General features: G+C 51.5%; 3 protein-coding genes across 3 annotated transcripts; 1 reads left to right on the top strand and 2 right to left on the bottom strand.

Annotated features, from left to right (window-relative positions):
• The first annotated feature begins 1,325 nt into the window (after positions 1-1,325).
• Positions 1,326-12,124, top strand: LOC122366256 (protein shisa-5-like). The gene is made up of 3 exons (XM_043338265.1): positions 1,326-1,843; positions 10,154-10,402; positions 11,341-12,124. Exons 2-3 carry the CDS (start codon positions 10,167-10,169, stop codon positions 11,660-11,662), a joined length of 558 nt encoding a protein of 185 aa, XP_043194200.1. The 5' UTR covers positions 1,326-1,843; positions 10,154-10,166; the 3' UTR covers positions 11,663-12,124.
• Positions 5,759-8,958, bottom strand: LOC122366255 (metalloreductase STEAP3-like). Its single transcript, XM_043338264.1, has one exon. It carries the CDS (start codon positions 8,367-8,369, stop codon positions 6,438-6,440), a length of 1,932 nt encoding a protein of 643 aa, XP_043194199.1. The 5' UTR covers positions 8,370-8,958; the 3' UTR covers positions 5,759-6,437.
• A 784-nt stretch (positions 12,125-12,908) lies between the features above and the next one.
• LOC122366238 (serine palmitoyltransferase 2-like) lies at positions 12,909-17,296 on the bottom strand. Its single transcript, XM_043338240.1, has 5 exons — positions 17,091-17,296; positions 16,442-16,772; positions 15,548-15,710; positions 14,748-14,902; positions 12,909-14,336 (listed from the first exon to the last, which is right to left on the bottom strand). Exons 1-5 carry the CDS (start codon positions 17,228-17,230, stop codon positions 13,134-13,136), a joined length of 1,992 nt encoding a protein of 663 aa, XP_043194175.1. The 5' UTR covers positions 17,231-17,296; the 3' UTR covers positions 12,909-13,133.
• Between the last annotated feature and the right edge of the window lie 2,636 nt (positions 17,297-19,932).

The raw sequence follows: 19,932 nt of genomic DNA, 5'->3' as shown, positions 1-19,932 counted from the left end.
CCCTTACGATGACGTTTGGTGTCTACTGCAGGCTCGAAGGGACTACTGATTCGTTCAGGCGATTCACGTGCCCATTTATGTCACTGATAGTGCAGGGGGCATCTTCCCCAACGCCAGGGGGCGTCTTTCCCACCCTGTGGGGTAAGATGCCCCCTTTGACTTCTTCAGGAAAATGCCTAATAGCAAAAACAGTTATCATATTTCAGGCACGAAAGTGTGATATTTTTGGAGAAAAATGATGTCGGTTTCCGTTGAAACTCCAAGTTTTTGCTTTCCGATCGTCATTTTCGAATAATATATGACATAGTAAAACCCTGGGCATCTTTCCCCACTCTCCCCTACTTGTGGGTAAGTTTGCGCACACTCTGCACCACCTACCTAGTAAACGAGTGAGAACTCATTCGAGATTTCAATTCTGGAACAAAATAAAGGGACTCTTCAAGATGCCGCCTGCAATAGATGAATCTTTCGTATGCTGGTACTTTTGTCTACGTTTATCACTGCATCTCCAGATTCCACGGTCTCCCTCCCTCGTTGCCATCTCAAGCGCCGCCTGGCGTCGCGAGATCAGTGGCACGTCTTGCGGTACAGTCTACCTTCAGGCGCTTATCACTAGTGCCATCTAGTGTAAGAATTGTGCAAACTCAGCGTTCGGCGGTACAGCATATCGACAGGCGTCGACTGGTGCTGCCATCTAGGAATAGGAATAAACAGCAATAACGTTGTATGGCAGATCACTTATCTCGTTCGAAGCAAGGAACATTGTTATAAATAAATGGTATTCCCTCCTGACGAGAAATACATCTATGTATATTACTTACAAGTAGGTATATTTCTTGAAAACGATAATGAATGGGCTATAGGTATGGTTGGATGTAGGTATTGCAGTTTTAGGACGTTACCTATTTGGATAGATAATAAAATATTTAAAATTTACGTAGGCCTATTGACTTTCAAAAATCATTTTCCAATGCTTACAAAGTGAAGGAAACGATTACCTATAGTTGGCGTATGTGCTTCAGTAATCTTGCGCTTCCGCATTAGACGGTGTAAATTCGCAAGTGACTATTTTCTGATAGTCTTCCTGCCTGGCAAACTCCAGTAAATAACGCCAACAAAGCACAAAATCCAGGATCAGGGATAATATCAGTTTCAGCAAATGACACTTATACGTTCGCCTGATATTCATATATGCATGCTTGCATTTTCACCGAACGGAACAGACCCGCAGTTGTTCATCATTTCCGCCTTGTCCCTCCCTCCCTCCATGCGTCGCACGCTCGGCTGTCACCTTGAAACGACACGCTATGTCCGCACTGCGGAACAAAGACAGTGTCTCGGTCCATGCGGGTCTCCGCTCAGTGCGACACCTGCCCTCAGCTCTAGCAGTTACCTGCGGAGGTCCGCCCCAGAGGCCCGCGGGCTACCGGACACACTGCGTCAGCTGCGGACGTCACTGCCGAGCCGATCCTGCGTAGTGCCACATCCGGAAGGGCCTCAGTTCTGTCCAGTGACTCAGCGACTGTCAGGTGAAGCCTCCATCCGGACAGTCGGCCCCTGACGCAGGACAGCCGTACCCGGGCTGGTCAGTGGTCACGACACAGGAAAACGGCCGCTCCGAACGGGTCGGGGGCCGGACGGCGCGGCGGTGGCGGGCGTCCTTCTAGGGCCAGTGGAGCGTCAGACTGACCGCAGGAACAGGCAGTGACGGAGGTACCGCGGCGCGGGCACCCATTCAGTGACTGGAAAGGTACCGGACTGAGCGCAGTCAGAGCGGACGGTGTGTGTGTTGTGTAGTTCTGTTGATAGGGAGATCTTACGGACGGACTGCTGCAAAAGTCAGGTGAGAGCCCTTTTGTAATATTTTCTTTGTTGAATAGACAAGCGGTATCTTTTGACCAGCTTGATCTCGATCTGCGCATTTTTCATTGATCACTTCTATAGTGCGGTGGTAGAGTGTTATACACACAGATCCTCATCTACATTCCACTCCGAACTCGAGCTGCTTCAGCGCGGGGGTGGCTTTTGAGATCACCTTTGCTTCACCGATCATTTGGCGCTGACCTCTTCTGAAATAAACGACTGTTTGTCCTCGTTTTGTAACGTATATTTGCCGTATTAATCATTTAAATGTGTATCGCTTAAGTACCTATCACATATGAGTGTAACCCAATTGCCAAAAGACACATAAAACATTTCCACAGCTCTACATTCCAAAGCGAATATACACAGGTCAGTGTTAAGAGAGTTAAGGCACATTATTGAGAATACATAACCCTATTACATGGATGATATAACACTGGATTGGTGTCTCGTGGAAATTAACATTGGGATCCGCGACATTGGGATCAGGCCTGCCATCTAGCGAGAGAATTATCGTAAGTTAGGAGCAAGCCAGGTGAACGCCATCTCTCAGCATTATGACACACGTGGGTGTAGTGTGTTAGTTGGCTTGAAGTGCATATTCCCACGAGTTGGAGGTAATCTTACTGGACCTGAGACGACAAAAATGTCTTAAATGCTTGAAAGCCAAAAAACGTCAAGCAGCTTTAGGTAATAACGAAAATAAAATGCGTAAGACGGTGTGTATTGAAACGCCCAGTCCCATCGGCTTGTACGACCTTTTATATGGTCATTTACTCACAATGGTACAGCAGTTTGACAATATGTCATACATATTTGGTAGGTTTATTCCTTCTTCTCCGAATTTCCAGCCCGATTTTCTTCATCTTAGTTAATGTTACGGCACGTGCCACGTGCCAGCTTAGGGTTGTCGAAATTGTTCCACATAAAGTAACTCCGCAATGGCTGGGCCCATTACAGTATAACTTCGTCAATAGTTAGGCACCCAGTGGCCAATGCATTTCCATGTGCACTATGGGGGTGCTACTGCACGTGCGCACGTGCGGGGTGCCGCTTCCATATCTCAAGAACGGCTGGGCGGATAACACTCAAACTTGGTACACAAATGTCACATCGATGCTCGCACTGCATTGATCAGTGCTTACATTGGTGCAGAATCGTTAGGAAAACGATGAAATGAGATGCGTGGTGTTTATGCCTTTCTGTTCCAGCAGCTGATTGATCCGCAACAGGAGATCCTTGCTTGTGAAGGCTTCGTCTCCCTTTTCCACTCCTTTTTTAACATTAACATAACATTAACATTTAACAATGTACGAAGAAGATCACACACCAAAGTTGTTTTAGGCGGCTATCTTGGGCCAGGGCTGCGGAGTTGTAGTCAGAGCCAGCGGTTCTGTTCCGACTCGAAGTCGGTTGATTTTTAAGCTGTAATCGGAGTATGAGTCGAACGTCACCGAAAAGTCATCGACTCCACAGTCCACAGACTTACCAGGGCTGCAGAGTCGAGTCAGAGTCGGAGTCTGTGTGAATCGACAGTTCTGCCCGGAGGAGTCGGAGTCGATATTTGGATACCGGAATCGGAGTTGGAGCCAAAGTCACTGAAATTTCATCGACTACGCAGCACTGGTTGGGTCCTTTTCATAGAGCGTCTTGAATGACATAAGAGCGGCAATGACGTTAGCAATTCCGTTTAACTTTTTCTTAGACTTATAGATAGTACTTACGTTCGTTTTGCTCAGTTTTGCTCTTTGATCGGACAATTTGTTTGATTTAGGCCAAGTAAAGACTCATGTGAAAAATAGCGAAAACGACACGTGCTGGCGAAGTCTCCAATAACTCCCTGTTTCACGATTTAATGAAGAAATAACATGGAACTGCTTATGTTATTACTGACCCTGCACATAAATCTATTAATTTCTTCGCTTTTACTGACATATAAAGACCTAACCTTTTGAAAAATTGCACAACAAGCCTGCTACTACACCACACTCCCGTGTGTCACAATGCTAATCATCGGCGTTCACTCGGCTTGCTCCTAACTTACGATAATTCTCCCGCTAGGTGGCAGGCCTGAGCTCAATGTCGCCAAAAACTGCGAAGACACCAATCCATTATTATCTCATCCATGCCTATTATATGTGATTGGTAAATACGCGATATTAGGTACCTTTGATGGTGCGGAAATATGCGCATGTATTATTATACTCGTATTATCATGATATTATTCCTGTGGCACAACTTACACCTATGACCTATATCACATTGGATGTCAATCTCAACCTACGAAATAGTACCTAAGGGTAAATGGAAAAATGTTAGGTTAAAGAGTTCTGGAATAGGCTCCAGGCCGGCCTTCGGCCGGCCCTACACAATGCCAATGCCCTACACAATGTGGGAAAATTAGACTTTCGATTAGAGGAGGCAATTGTTATCTCGTTTTACAAAATACTGGTCAATGACTGATGTCAAATTATGCAGTAACTTCTCCAACGCACGCTCACAACCATAATCGCTGAACCCTATGAGCCGTCGAAAAACCCTATGAGCGTCGCAACTACCAAATGAGGAGAGTTGACTATTGAGACGCTTGCTCTACGTATGACATAGGAAATGGGGAAATCCTCTGCAGCCTGATTAATGAGTAGTTACATTCACAGAAAATTTGCTTTAATGCACCAAATTTAACCCGCGCACCGACGGGGGTCTGCGCCAACTTAGTACCGACGGGGGGGGGCGGATGACCGCCCCCCCCTGAGATCTCGAGAACGAAGCAAGATAGCGACAAGCGGTAAACGGCATCGGATACGCACGGACAAGGTCTACAATTTTTACTAAGGTCATTTTCAGGTCAGGTCAAAGATGACGTCACAGGGGTCGAAAAAGTCAAAATGGCGGCGCTAGATATGGAGAGGGTTTTTCTCGAATAACTTTCGAAGTAGTCAAGATAGGAACAAACTAAGGGCATCATCGTGATCCTCTCGTCGATCCGCATCGAATGATATATATGTTGACCTCGAAAGGTCAAGGTCAAAGGTTGACCTCAGGTCACGTGACCTCGAGGTCATCATGTATATCATTTGATGCGTCTTGACGAGCTGAACACAATGAGACTATCCGCGCGGCTGTATCTTGTTCCTGTAAGGAGTTATTGGCAAAAAACCTTTGGTGACCTTTGATGACGTCACATGACCTTACAGCTGCCCAACAGCAAAACAGACCTCAAGGTAGTGAAGGTTGATCGTATGTGAAGTCATGTATGGTATATGGGGCCATTCCGACCCGTTTTAGTGGTAAAAACAGGGAGTTGATTTTTCCCCCATTGACTTATAATGGGGAGGTCGCGAAATTGACCTGACCTTAGGTCACCGACATCAAAATTCCGAGATATACAAATTGTAGCTACTAATGACCTAATAACATCCTGCGACTTTCAAAGGCCTCCGACATCTACTGTAGCTCTGGCACGGTGACAAAGTTGCAAAAAAGTGACTTGAGGTTGGGTCATTCAAAGTGACCTGGTGACTTGACCTTAAAAGTTAGGAGGTTCAAACTTGCACACCATGTGTAAAATTGATGAGAGAATAGTCATACCAAATTTCGCGGCGCTACGCGCCGCGGTTTTCCCGCTATCCGCGAAAAACCTCAGGGGGGGGCGGATATCCGCCCCCCCCCGTCGGTGCGCGGGTTAAACGACCACTAACGTGCATGTACGATGCCTATTGCCACAATTATGATACACAATAGAGCAGAAACCTTCTAACACACTCCCAGGTTGCACTAATCACTGGTTTCGTTCCATTGCGAATTAGGCAGGCACTCGCTGCTGCCTCACTTGACCCCGAGCTGCACACGGCGCAGTATAGGCCGAAGGTCAGGTCAGCAAGAGCATGACTAATTGGCACGCCTGAAATATGTATTTGTCTATGGATGCAAGTTTCGGCCGTCGCCCGTCAGCATGCTGAAACGTCTATAACCAAAGACCTCTTAATATCAATGACGTCATGAATTTGAAGCGTTGCTATTTACATATAAGTGAGATAAGAAGTCAATTTTTTTTTATAGAATTCTGGGATGAGGGTCAGGGAGGGGGGGGGGGTAAGGTATGGATAGCGGAAGTTAGTCCAGGGTCTGAAATGACAATCGTAGGCTCGGCGAACGAACAGTCGGACTCCGGAACAATTGAATCAATCAGGAACAGTCTACTGTCTAATTATGGAACAATCTCAAAATTACGGAGACAGCTCTCGCGACGAGTTGAATGTCTGCTCTCGCAGTAAATGGGTCTTGATGGTAAACAGGATAGTGCTGCGCTGGAGGAAATAAGGATTCTCGGCGACAGTCGAGCAACAGGAACTCTGGTACAGTGGAACTCTGGCTGACAATCCCGGGCCCGGCTCGGGGTCTTGTCGGTCCCAAGGACAGACCCTTCAGCTGGACCGTACCAGGTAGCTGCGGATCTCGCCAGATCTCAGGGCAGTGCTGATTCGGGACCGTGCCAGCTGTCTCAGGAGCAGCCCTAGTCCCAGGACCATGCCAGGTCTCGGGGCAGTGCCGACTCAGAACCGTGCCCGGTCTCAGGGCGGTGAGGCCGGTGCCACCGCAGCCCGTCGACGCTCGTGTCCACCGCGGATGTCGCTGAGGTGACGTGCCACGGGTGGCACCAGTAGCGGCAGCTTCAGCAGCACCGTCAGCATCGGTAGATAGAGGCTGACCTGGAGCGGCGGCGGCGCCATACAGCGCACCTCCAGCGTCTGCGGGGTGAGCGCCAGCACCAGGGCGTGAGCGGTAGCGGCCACCAGGGCGGCCCAGCCCAGACCCGACTGCACGAACATGAACTCGCGCCAGCTGAGCGAGGCGCCCACGCTCGGCAGAGAGGTGATCCCGATGACCGAGAGCAGTGAGAGCGCCACAGCGCCGGCCGACAGGAACGTCTCCCCGCGCCAGTGCATGCCGCGGTTGAAGACGGCCACTTGCTGGGTCTCGGTCTCGTTCTCTGCGACCACCACCTCTGCCTCGATTAGTGTCGGTGGTTGATAGGCGAGCGGCAAGTATCGCGGCGACCACACTGCCGCCGACATACACGCGTGCATCGCTGCCATGGCCAGCATCAGGAGGCCGAGCTGCTTCCTCATACGGAGCCAGTTGTCCAGCCAGCCAGGGAAGCGGCGGTACTTTGTGCCTCGCAGCAGCTGTAGATAGGCGGCCACCACGCCCGCCAGGTAGGTGGCCGCCAGCGTCGTGCCGGCCGTCATCGCCAGGGCCTTGTTGATGTTCACCATGAGCAATGGCTGGAACACCTCCGGCGTCCACGGTCCTCCGGCCTCGGCCGTCAGACACACCTGGTCACTCAGCAGCAGGTAGATGTAGCTGAGCATGAACATCAGCAGACAGAGAAGGCCAGGAACTCGCCAGGCGGGGAACAGCTGTAGCGGGAGTGTCTCGATCCGCCGCGCGGCGCGCAGACCTCCCGAGTCCACCGGGAAGAAGCCTAGGTCGGACACGAGACCGGCCACGCGCCGACGGGCTGATGCTGACTCTCCGGCCACCATCACCTGTTTGCCGGCCTGAAGACCGCGCTCCAGCGCGTACGCTGACACCACGTTGAACGCTTTGACGACTTTGGCGGTGGGCGCCAGCGCCTGGAGCCTCTCGGCGTTGGCTAGTTGGCTCACCTCCTCAGCTGAGACGCCGTTGCTGACGTCCACCACCACCTTGTTGGCTAACAGATCGAGCGGTAGTGAGTGGTAGAAATGCGCTGGTACGCAGACGACCAAGAGGTCGGCCGCCGCCGCTGCCTTCTCAGTAGAGACCACCGTCACATCAGCATCCTCCGCGAGAGCTGGCACCCGGGTGGGTCTTCGGCTGCCCAGAGTCACCCTCCAGCCACAGAGAGCTGCCCGGCCAGCCAGCGCGCGACCGTAGTCTCCCGCTCCCAGAACAGAGAGATGCCGCTCCTCCGACTCCACCAGCTCCGGTGGCTCCTTGACCGACTCTGGTGGCTCCTTCGCTGGCAGCGGAGCTTCTGACTCCTCAGAATCCTCCTCCTTGGTGTCTGAAGTCAAAGTCACCGGCGCCGGCAGGGCGGACGTAGTCAGAGCCTGAGGTAGCACCTGAGGTGGGGGCTGGCCGTACATGATGTTAACACTCACAGAGTACGGCTTGTCGTCTGACAACTTCAGTAGCTCATCTAGACTCATGTTGGCGAATCTTCGGTCCGGAGAAGGCCCCAAACTAACCATGTCTTTGGGTGTATCCTTGGGCGGGTCGCTGACTTGCTGTCTCGGGGTATCTGTAGGTGGCTGTTTGGGCGGGTCTCTTGGTGGGTCTCTCGGTGAATCTCTGGGAGAATCCTTGGCCTTCTCTATCGGTGGGTCTCGGACCAGCCCGCGGTAGCGGTTTGTGGCACCTTCCGATGCTCGTCTGGTGCGGCCAGCCGGGGCCGCCCGGGCCACCTGCTGACGTCCGGCCTCCGCCCTGAGTGCGTTAGCTCGGTTGTTGGAGTACATCTAGAAGTGGGACGGGAGATGGTCACTCAGGACTTGAAGCAACCCCGATTTCGAGCTGATATCTGTGCCTGTTAGTTCCTCTCCGTCTTTCAGGCATTATTGCAAGAAGTTTCATCATTCCTCCGTTTCGCTATCTCCAATTTACTGTGCACTTTCGATTCTTCACTTGGTCGTGATGGCATACCTACCTCCAAAAGTCCGACTTCCCTGTCCTTTTCGCTCGGCGTCACTCAATGCACTGGACGTCACATACTTTCCGTGTCGACTACACTGAAGGACACTCCACCCAGCACGTGCAAGCCCCAAGGCCGCTCGCACTCAACTGACCCACCCGGCTGCTGGCGGCGACTCGGCCATAATTATCGACAAGTCTGCCCCCTCCCCGCCAGCACAACAGCCAAGTGGTACCCAGTTTCTTCGTTCATTGACCTTACGTTCCGTGTAGGTCGATGGTGTTTGGCTGTGCGATTTCTTTGGAATAAGGTGCATGGACCCTTGCCATCATTCACGAAACCTGACGCACGCTCATCGGTCGATTGGCACTTCCTGCCGGGGCAGTAAACACTAAACACCCAACTTCGGGCCAATGGTGATGCCGTTGCCATGGCAACCATAGAGCGTGGGCTGTGTGAGTGCATTGTGCGTTCGTCCTTTTTTGCCCGAGTCGGACAGCTTATTGTCATCATGACAAAGTAGCGTGCACAATATCGTCCCATTCGCCTCTACGGCTTTGCGATGCTGCTAATAAAAGGAGGCGAAAAAAGATGTTTTGTTACGGAGCGAGCGAAGCGAGCGTAGTCTTTCCTTAGATTAACGGAAATTTCTGAGTATGAGCGGCCGGCCGGCCGGCCGGCCGGCCGGCCGGCCGTGGTCACGCTTTTGCGACGCTTATATCTCAGCAACAACTTGACCGATTTACATGCGGTAATTTTTGTAGGGTAGCTTCATTCCTTCTACCAAGTATTGGACTATTCCCGATGCATGTGGGTGACCCCTTATGCACGTGCCACGTGCAAAACGAAGAGGTGTCACTTTTGTAATTGTTGCAATATCTCGGTAACTACTTGGCCGATTACGCTGAAAGTTGGCATGTAGGTAGGCACCCACTAGGCACTGCATATACATGTGCCAGAGTTGGGGTGCTGCTGCACGTGCGCACGTGCAGGGGTCGTTTCCAGATCTCGGGAACGGCTGGACCGATTGCGCTCAAATTTGGTACACGGTTAGGGACCGGTTAGTAGGGTGCCGTGCACAAGTCAGTTGGGACCCATTTTGCACGTGCGCACGTGCAGGGTGCCGCTTCCAGATCTCGAGAACGGCTGGGCCGATTGTGCCCAAATTCGGCACATCGCTAGAGACCAGTTAGTAGGGTGCCGTGCACAAGTCAGTTGGAGGTACCCCCTCGCAATTTCGCACGTGCAAGGCCCACCCTCTCGCTCGCTCCGTTAGTCGCCCCAAAAGGCGTTATACTGGTGGTTACAGTTACAGAAGTAATCGATTCAATTCTACTCATTCAATTTACCAGCCCAAAGGAGCACAAATTGCAAATTATCGGAGCCTTGACATATACCTACCTACTTACTTATTGCTTAGGGGTGTCGTTTTACATACCTACATATGATGTGATACACATTAGGTACACAGTACACACTGCGGACTTCTAGCAAAGCAGACTTTGCAATAAAGTTAATGAAATATGCATCATCTCACGTTACAACTCTGTCCTCTAACGTCGTAATATCTCAACCCGTTCTGACATCCCCGTTTTCTCTGTCTCTTCACAGGTGACCTGTCACTATGTCCATCGCCTACCGGAATCGCCGTGACCTTGACCTGGATGACCTCGACGACGACGACTGGCACGACCGGTGGGAGGAGTTTGGCGACCACCTTGGCCACGCCCTCTCGGCCTGGGTGTGGGTAGGCGTGGTCGTGCTCGCGCTGGTCTTCATTCTAAGTCTGGTGGCGCTCTGCTACTGCTGCCGACGCCGCCGTCGTGGGAAGATTCTCCGAGCTAAGCCCGCGGGAAGCCAGTGAGTATACGAAAGAGTGAAGAGGGATATGGGGAGAGGTTTTGACATCAAAAGGCCAAAAGGTTTTTAAATGTCAATTGGGGAAGGTAATGGCGATACAGCACTGCAAAACTACGGCGTTAAAACGTTTATAGCAAAGTATGCTGTCACGGCTATTTATCAATTAAATTCCCATAAATGAAGCACCTCCTAAGTAACGGAGCAACTTTATCTTGCATTCCATCGCCGGTCACAGGGAACATTTCAACAGAACCTGCCAGTGATTCAACTACTGTAATGCTACGTTAGGCCAAACATATCGACCGCTCACTACGGTAGAAACTAGAATTGGCGCTCAAAGCGCGATGGTCAGTGAACTTAACGAATCGAGTTCCAAGTGTTTGTCGACGCTATTCGTGGACGTGTCGCCCTAGTGAGTCATGCGTGTTGTACGTGCACACCTGACGTCATTCCTAACGACAGGCACGACAGGTCCGTCGACGCATGGACCCGAGCGATATTTCATTTCGTAGAAAATTGAAATGCTTCAAGGGTCACTAGCCGATGGAGGATGGGGTTAAAAGGAGCTGTACCTACCTTGCCATTGAGATCCAATTAAACTAAGCTCGCTAAAATTGATCACAATCATGCAAATTGCACAGTAATTAACGACACAACGCTTCTGACTACGAATGCGGTTAATGTTCAAACGCTACGTCGCAATTTGACTGATAGTTATTGCTTATCACTATAGTATGGTTCGGCGCCTTTTTGCTACTTATCTATATGTGGCTGCCAAAAATAAACATACTTACGATTATTTATTATATTTCCAACTACAAAAAAAAAACATCAAAGCTAAGCGTTTCGCGTCACTTAAATAGCTATAAATTAATACATAGCTACTTCTTTATGCCACTGTAATTGAATTTATACGCCGCTCTTCCCTTCATTTTCAGAATTCCAGCCATCTCAGTGACCCGTCCATCTACGACACACATCTCTGAGAACGTCACCAGCACCCACCAGAAGACGCCCACACCACCGAGCGGCTACCCATACCCACCGCCGGGCGGCTACCCATCTCAGACCACCTACTACCAGCACCCGCAGCCGGTGCCCCCGCACCCGCACCCGGCGCCCCCGTACGCCCCGCCGGCGCCCCCGTACGCCCCGGCGGGCGCCCCCGTTCTGCCGCCCCCGTACGACGGGTATCACCAGCAGCCGGCCTATAACCCGGCCTTCCAGCCCGGGCCCGAGGACGTCAAGACGCCCATGTGAGGGAAAGACGGGGAGAGGAGAGGTGAATAAGACAGAGAGCGAAACTTGAGATGGAGAATAGAGAACGAGGGAACAGCTGGCTGGTTAAGTGGCATTAGAGGGACCTGTCTGTGACGGCTAATACCTAAGTGGAAAACTCCGCGAGGACGGGCGATGACTGATACCGTACTGATACCGTGCCACTTCTTTCGTCTATGCAGGCCGCTATTCATGGTAGGTGTTTTTCTAAGAACTTGCCTTTGTCACCAGTGCCATTGACGCATTGAAGTACTGACAATGCGACAGTCTGCATGTGAATTGTTTGCGATGCTTGGTGTAATAATGTCCAGCTAAGGCGCCATTCGTTGGGATCTCGCCACATGTTGCTAGACAATAGAGTTCACATCTACGTTGAATGGTGTCACATAATGGTGTTGTATATTTTACTTACGCTAATAGAAAGAATAAATAATTTTCACCGTGTTCGTTTTATTATTATTTTCTTTTTGCCGATATGGCCATGCACGAACCATGCACAGCTCTACAATGATAGCCGCCCATACTCCACCGTATCGATGGCCTTTTTTAGCTGTAGTCTGTTCCGCAATGGATACAGCATGCACGATTGGCATCTGAATTTGAATGTTAGCGGTGAAAGTAATCACTCTGCAAATTATGGACCGTAAGCACAGTACACAATCCATTCAAGTTGTTAATTTGAAGCCGATACCTTTTACTGGTGTCAACTGTTTTGTGCTAATTTTCGACTCAATGGTAAGTACCTAACACATTTTTAGAGTCTTTACTAATAAGTACATGCAAAATTAGAGTTCAAAATAAAATTTCATTACAACTCACCATGCCTTTCCCTATACATAGTGTTTCAGCTTTGGAAGTGGCTGCTGTTCATGCGAAGTAAGTTCAAAGTGTTGTGACGCCATACTTCCGTGCAGTTGTACTTTCACCAGCACGGGAACTCATGCTGCCTTGAAAAACCTAGCACGCAAAGCAACGAGAGATGCTATCAGTGCTAGAGCGCTATATGGGGATCACCGCCCGTTCTACCGAATCGTGCTGGTTTTGAAAGCAAACGTTGCATTCCAACGAATAATGTTCAATGTCGCAGCCTTGTTGAGGTTCACTATGTATGGAACCGTTTACAATGTGAGGGTGGAAGCTGGAATTTTGATTATGTCGTTGCAATATCCATTCTAGGCCACACTCGATTCGTAAGTATGAAAAAAGATCCACAAACCAAACAAGCTGCAGCGCCTATCGAACTGTATTTTCCTTCATGCACATGTGGGGAAGTTCCATGTCTCAGTATCTGTGTCGTGCCTATCGTCTGTAACAGTAGACGTCCAGGGAGGGGAAGGAGGTCAGACGTCACGCTCAGTAGCCCACTGAGGCGGGATCAGGACCCAACCACAGCGAATTACTGAAGAGGGAGAGTCTCCACCCCAGTGAACCACCAGAGAGGGTGTCCAACTCCTCAGTAGACTACCTCGGCGGGAGGCGGACGCTGCTGGCTGTACTTCAGCTCCAGCTCGTCTCCAACCTTGTCCACCACGCTGAGCACATAGTCGAGCTGCTGGCGGGTGTGCGAGGCCGACAGACAGAACCTAGCTCGCGCCTCAGTCAGCTTGGTGGCCGGGTAGGCGATGACAGCCGTGGCCACACCGTGCTCCTTCAGCCGACGGTACAGCGCCGCCGTCTTGCTGACGAAGAACGACATCAGCGGCACCACGGGGGAGTCGTCGTTGCCGTAAACGATGAAGCCCATCTGACGTAGACGCTGGCGGAAGTAGTGAGAGTTGCGAGCCAGGGTGTCGATCTTACGTCGGCCCAGATCGGTGCCGTCACGGCCAAGGATGATCTCCATGGAGGCGATGACCTGTTGAACCACGCACGGAGGCATGGCTAGTGCGTAGGCGGCAGAATGACTGTGCGCACGGAGGTGGTCAACTAGCGCCCGGCTGCCGCCGATGTAGCCACCAGCGGCGCCGAAACTCTTGGTGAAAGTCCCCATCATGATATCTACATCGGTCGGATCACATCCGTAGTATTCGACCACACCTCGACCCGTGGCACCTACGGCTCCGATGCTGTGAGCTTCGTCGAGGTACAGGTAAGCCCCATACTTCTTCTTCAGCCGGATGACGTCGGGCAGCAAGACGATGGAACCCTCCATGCTGTAAACACCCTCCACAACGATCATAACCTTGCGCCAGCGACGGCCCTCGGTCAGTGCCGTGATGAGCTGCCTCTCCAGGTCAGCCATGTCATTGTGTGCGAAGACGCGGATCTTCGCTCCCGACAGACGCATTCCGAGGATGATGGAAGCGTGATTCATCTTGTCACTGATCACCAGGCAGTCGGGCCCGACCAGACTCGGGATGTTGGTCGAGTTGGTGGCGAAACCCATCCCGAATGTGATGGCGTCCTCAGTGCCGAGGAACTCAGCCACCAGCGTCTCCAGCTGCATGTGAAGTCGCTGGGTGCCGACCTCCTGTCGCGCGGCGGCGGATCCCACGCCGTACCGCAGGGTGGCAGTCTCGGCCTGGTCAGCACACGGTCCCAGGCCGCCGAAACCCAGGTAGTTGTAGGAACCCAGGTTGATGTAGCTGTGTGATTCTCCAGTTAGTGTGAAGCGCGAGGAGAGCTTGTTTTCGAAGCGGCGCTCCATCAGAGATACCTGTCAGGACAAAGAGGTCAGTCACTGGAGGTCAGCCAGTGCACAGAGGTCAGATAGCCCACACACATATGAGCCGTCTGAGAAATATCTGACGGCAACTCAGACGGCTCACCAAGTCACCTGAGCGGCGAGTCAAAATAATTTTCCAAGAACTAATTATAAGGACGAAAAAAGCGCACAACGAAATAAAAGTGACACTCTTTCTGCTGAACAGAATTTAAGTTATTATGTTCGAGCGAACTACCAACTGGACTACAAATGTTTCGAGCTTCAAATATACCTACTCCGAAATCTTCAATGTCTTGCACACTACACGCAGTACGCACAGCTCGTCGCCGATCAGTAGCCTCTCCGCCCGACCATTCCCGCGCTTCAGTTTTCTGTCTTTCTTTGAATACCTTCACTCCTTACCATGTTGGTTGCCGCCGAGTCGATGGGGTTGCAGAAACAGTCCTGCCACCGCCGGAAGATGTTCCGGGCGTGGAAGCCGCCAAAGTCGTCCGTCCTGTACAGTGGGGTGTAGTCCTCCCGGCCCGCCTCCATGTTACTCGGAGGGGCGATGTACTCTGAATAAAAGGGAAATGTTCGGTGGATAAGTGAGCTAGCTTGTGAATAGGTAACGCGCAACAAGCTCGCTTATTTAGCGTTACCGTTCGAGCTTCGAACGATTGAACGGTTTGCATCGATGACTGCCGGGCTTCATAACTGCGCGATTACTGGAGGCCAAAGCAACGTCTGTTTTTAGAGGGGTTACAGGAGACACTCATTGATTGATATTTAATTTGCCGTTCTATTTCCTGAAGCCCGAACACATTCATCGGGCATCTACCTACTCTCAGTCAATTAAAATGATTTCGACCGATCAATTACTGTTGAATCAATAAAAGTCAGGTCAAGGTCAAGGTCAATATCGAGATAAAGATCATAACATTAAAAGTACATAATTGACGTTGGAAGTGGTCGACTCCGTCTCCAAACGATGTATCCCCACTCTTCCTCCCATCTCACCTAACTAACTTTTAATTGACTAAGAACAAACAGGCCTAATTCATTGAAAATAGAACCGTCAAATGAAATCGTGCAACGCATATGCTTCTTTGATGACTTGCATTATTACGCATCCGCGTTGTGTGCTATTTATGAAATCATCCATTACCCAAGTTTTACCGAAATTTCACAGATCGCTCGGTTCTGTCTGGCGTTAGTTTTACCTTTGACGTTTCCCACGGCCTTGAGCACGTTGATAGCCAGGTTGACCAGGAGCTCGACCCGCCGCGGCGCCGGCTCGAAGGTTTCCTGGTTGTACTGGCGCAGCTGACGCTTGGACTGGGTCGGAGCAGCCTGGATAGGCTCGGTGTCGGCGGCGGTCGCGGCCTGGAATCAGGGACACGCAACGGCGGAAAACGGCCGTTAATGGAATCGGGCGTGGGCGGCTGTCGCTGCAGAATGCAGAACTCTGCAAGGTTCGTGTACGGACACATGCCGAACAGGTTTTTAGCGCTACCGATTTTTGTTACAGCTAGATGAAACTGGTATGGTATAGATAATTCATACCGAGACACTAGGAAAATAATACAGGAGTAGGTAAGGTAGCAGAAGTGATGCAAAATGCATGCCTGCGATGGCGTTAGATACAACGGGCGATGCTTGGACATGGTCCTGAAATGACCGATATGATTTCCTTTGTTGTCCGTGAGCGACTGATGCTTGCCACCATTTGGGCAAGAATTGTATTTGTATTTGTATTTGGGCAAGAAATTGTACCCCATGACCTAACACGAAACAGTTCATGCTTCGCCGTTTTACTCATCGCCACGGTAGGTACAGGTCTCGCGAGATTAAGCGGTAGGTTTTGCACTTTTACATTTCCGGTTATATCTCAGAAACTAATCGATCTACGATGAAGCCATTTTACACGATCATGGCCGGCTTGTTATCCAACAAGTCGATCGCATCTTCAACCCTTAAAAGCTTAAGACGACGAAGATATACCCTGAATTACACTAAATTTTCTAGGTGCAAAACCTACCGCTAAAACCCGCGAGACCTGTACCTAAACCGGCGAAACGACAGGGTACCTATATTGAATTAGGGCGAAACGATACCTTTTCATCGATAGTCTCCTTCACTCCAACATCATTTTTCTTCTCCTCATCGTCCCACTCCTTCTCTTCCTCATTTACTTCACCCTTCTCCGCCTTCTGTCCCTCCCAGACTTCAGGAATCTGCTCAGTCTCTTCGGTGCCCTCGAGTCCCGTCTGCAGCACCCTCTGCTCCGACCGCTCCCGCTTCAGTGGCGCTGCCTGTCCAGAGGGCGCCACCAGCTCTAGGCCGCTGTCCGAGCTCTCGTCCTCTGAGTCGGCCGAGCCAGGCCCGGTGACGTCGTACTCGGAGAGGACAGAGGAGAGCGAGATCTGCGACAGCTGACGGCCATACCTGAAAAAATGAGCGAGTGATGCAAAAGGACCGCAACGGCCACCGTCTACATAGGTACATAAACATGAAACATGACTATCCGGCAATCTCTGGTGATTATAACTGCTACAAGTGAGAGCAAATGAGCCTTTAGAAAAGGAAAAGCGCAAAACCGATCTCAAAATTTAATGTGCGATAGGCCATGGCCTTTAAGAGCACAATGACCACGTTGAGTAGCAGAGTGCCCATCTCGATCACAGTCCGAATAAAAAGGGTGCCTTGGACCGACCCGCTCCAACAATAGTCGGACCATCCTCCCGTCGTTGGGCCCGGACTGACCCAGCGGACGAGGCGGAGCTCAGAGAGCCCAGCGAGCTGAGAGAGGCAAGAGAGTCGACTTTGTGGGCCGGCCGGGCGTCGGTGGGGGCCACCGGCGCCGGCTCCGGCTCCACACTCCGCTCCTCGCTGCTCTGGGGCATCGCGCCGGCTTCTGGGGGCACGTCGGGACGAGAGAGCACGCCGCCCCGCCGCCGACACACTACAGGCCCCCCTGGGCGGGCGGCGGTGCCCTTTAAAGGCTGTCTGACTACTCACAGCTGCAGGGGCGTGTCAAGTGGGGCGAGGAGGGCTGAGTGAGGAGGAGGGGTTGGAAGCCAGTGGGTGGTGGACAGTGGAAGCTGCAGGTGCCGGCGTAACTTTTGAGATTATAAGAACGATCCAAGTTGGAGATAGGAACAGTGCGCAGTAAAAAGCACTGGATGATGACTGACCTCGAAGAGACATACCTTCCTTTCCCTGACGACAACTATACTCTGCCATTCCCAGAGACGTGGGCGGCGCTGCATCCGCCGTCCATTAGCGTGCTAATTTGCAGCGCATCTGAGCGAACAGGTGCCCGTTGTCGGCGATTACTCGGTGACATTAGGGCGGACATTTGTCGGCCTGGCGACCATGGACGACGGGCTGAGCTTCGGCAGCTGTGGAGCTGCGGCAGCTGAGCACGCATCTGAGCTTCTCAGGTGATGACATCCCACGCGGGCAGCGCATGCCCAGTCAATAAAGGTTCGTGTTTAGGAGCTGGAAAGGATTACATGTCCACCAGCTGCAGTGAGTGAGGCGCTCCTCATTAACCTACAAGTCTGACAAGTGACGAGTTCATATATCGCTGTTACGCGTTTATAGCCGTCAATTATGTGGGAATCGAGTGTCTGTCGGCAGTGTAAGTGCTCCGATTGACAGAATGTTTACGGTCGGGGTCAAGGGTGATGTGTAAAGTGAAAGTCGAGAGCTCTGGGGTAGCTCTTTAGTTAGAGCTCCCAGTTCAGAGGCTGAGAGCTTGAGAACTTGATTGCGTTCGCCGCTCACAGGGTTGGCGAAGCCAGCTATCGGACACTATCGAGACTTGTGTGTGCGCTCATACTCGTCAGGGCAGGGCACGGAAGGTTATTAACTCGCACGCTTTATTTGGTGTCCGTGCATATTGCTCATTGTCTATAAAAATTCACGGCCTATGTTAGTCATTGATGAAATGGAAAGCAAACAAATTTTCGCATTTATTTACCTCTCATAATTTTGATAAAAGGCAGCGTTAGCCTTTTTACTTCGAGATGTCGTACGCCATAGGATCTGTGCAGAAGCTTGAACATATAACGTCTAAAGCAGTGAATGCAATGGGCGGTCAGAGTAGGCAAGTGGTTTTCAAAGGATCCCAATGGCTTTAATTTTCGTCCTCTGACAAACGACTTCAAGGTCAACCTAAATCAAATCGCACCTGTGTTCCGTCGATCTCTCATCAAGAGACCGGTCGTCTCCCGCCTCTGGCGACCTCCAAACACAGCTGCAGCCTCCAAACCGCCACATAGACCTCCGTCCGTGGCCATCAGCCTCCCATAGTGCCGTGTTTCCGGACATAAGTCACGTCCTTGCCGTCTGACCCCGTGACAATGGCCGGGTTTTGTTCGCCCGGTCGCCACAGCTGTCGTCAGCAGCCGATCATTACGTCATTTGGAGCGGGCGGTGTCCGCGACGCGGACGGAGGCGCGGTGTCCGACCAGCCGTTTCCGGCCGGCCGCAGTGTCCACCGTTTAGAGTGTCAGCGTCCGGTGACTGTGGGTGTGGGTGTCCGGTGATTTGGGGTGTCGCTGTGTCGGTTTCAGGAAGCACGAGTGAGTAAAGCATTTAAGTCGGTAAATATTTAACTGGAGTCCTTCCAATGCCCGGTCTCTAAAGCACTGAAATGCAAGCACAGGCACACAAAAAGCCGTGACAATTGCTACTATCACGAATAAAGATAACATAGCCTTTCCTCTGTCCATTTTTTACGGTTGTTCGCGCGAGAACAGCCGAAGCCTGAGAAGTATTCGTCATGTATAAGTCCAGCCTCCAGGCATGCCTGGCTCTTATCGAAACATGGAGGCATGTTTGCTTCGAAACCACACACAGTGCGGCGCTCTGTGACGATCCAGCGCGTTTTGGTCGCGTCTGGCGCGCTGCGGCGGACCTGGCGCCGGCGCGACAAAAAGCGTTCACAGTGGCGATGTCTGGCTCGGTGGCGGCGTCCTGCGGGCACCGGACCTGCCCCCGGCCATTAGAGCATCCTGTGACCGGGAAATTAGGGACCACCTAGGTGGTGCGCGCCGGGGCTGGCGCTTCACACGCTGTGATGAATCGTAGCGCCCCGGCGCAGGTGTAAGGGTGTCACCTTCTGCCAGTGTCCTGTCATGTTGGCGATGAAAGGAAGTGATTCGCAGGGTAGCTGCTTTCGAGTGTAATTGGCGGTAATCAAGGGTGATGAGTGGCGTATCATTTATTTCCTTTTTTGATGCCTATCAACTAAGTAGAGATGCGGGTAGGCATTTATACCGAAGAGAGTTACGAGGAAATGTGCCAGCATGTTTGTTGCCAAAGAGGTGCCGCTCGATTTACATCCACATGCATAATGATAGATTGAGGGCTACGCATGGCAGCTCTATACATATATAAGACCAGTATAACGCCTTTTGGGGCGATTAACGGAGCGAGCGAGAGGGTGGGCCTTGCACGTGCGAAATTGCGAGGGGGTACCTCCAACTGACTTGTGCACGGCACCCTACTAACCGGTCTCTAGCGATGTGCCAAATTTGGGCACAATTGGCCCAGCCGTTCTCGAGATCTGGAAGCGGCACCCTGCACGTGCGCACGT

Source organism: Amphibalanus amphitrite, unplaced genomic scaffold (genome assembly GCF_019059575.1).
Source record: "Amphibalanus amphitrite isolate SeventyFive unplaced genomic scaffold, NRLGWU_Aamphi_draft 000792F_arrow, whole genome shotgun sequence".
Taxonomy (NCBI): Eukaryota; Metazoa; Arthropoda; class Thecostraca; order Balanomorpha; family Balanidae; genus Amphibalanus; species Amphibalanus amphitrite.
The sequence above is the reverse complement of the archived record's forward strand: the minus strand, read 5'-3'. Positions and strand labels throughout refer to the sequence as shown.

Coding starts and splice junctions, on each gene's coding strand:
- LOC122366255 (XM_043338264.1), bottom strand. CDS start 8,369: ATGTACTCCAACAACCGAGCTAACGCACTCAGGGCGGAGGCCGGACGT.
- LOC122366256 (XM_043338265.1), top strand. CDS start 10,167: ATGTCCATCGCCTACCGGAATCGCCGTGACCTTGACCTGGATGACCTC. Junction 10,403..11,340: donor GCTAAGCCCGCGGGAAGCCA/GTGAGTATACGA, acceptor CTTCATTTTCAG/AATTCCAGCCATCTCAGTGA.
- LOC122366238 (XM_043338240.1), bottom strand. CDS start 17,230: ATGCCCCAGAGCAGCGAGGAGCGGAGTGTGGAGCCGGAGCCGGCGCCG. Junction 16,773..17,090: donor AGCTCCGCCTCGTCCGCTGG/GTCAGTCCGGGC, acceptor TCATTTTTTCAG/GTATGGCCGTCAGCTGTCGC. Junction 15,711..16,441: donor AGGAGACTATCGATGAAAAG/GTATCGTTTCGC, acceptor CCCTGATTCCAG/GCCGCGACCGCCGCCGACAC.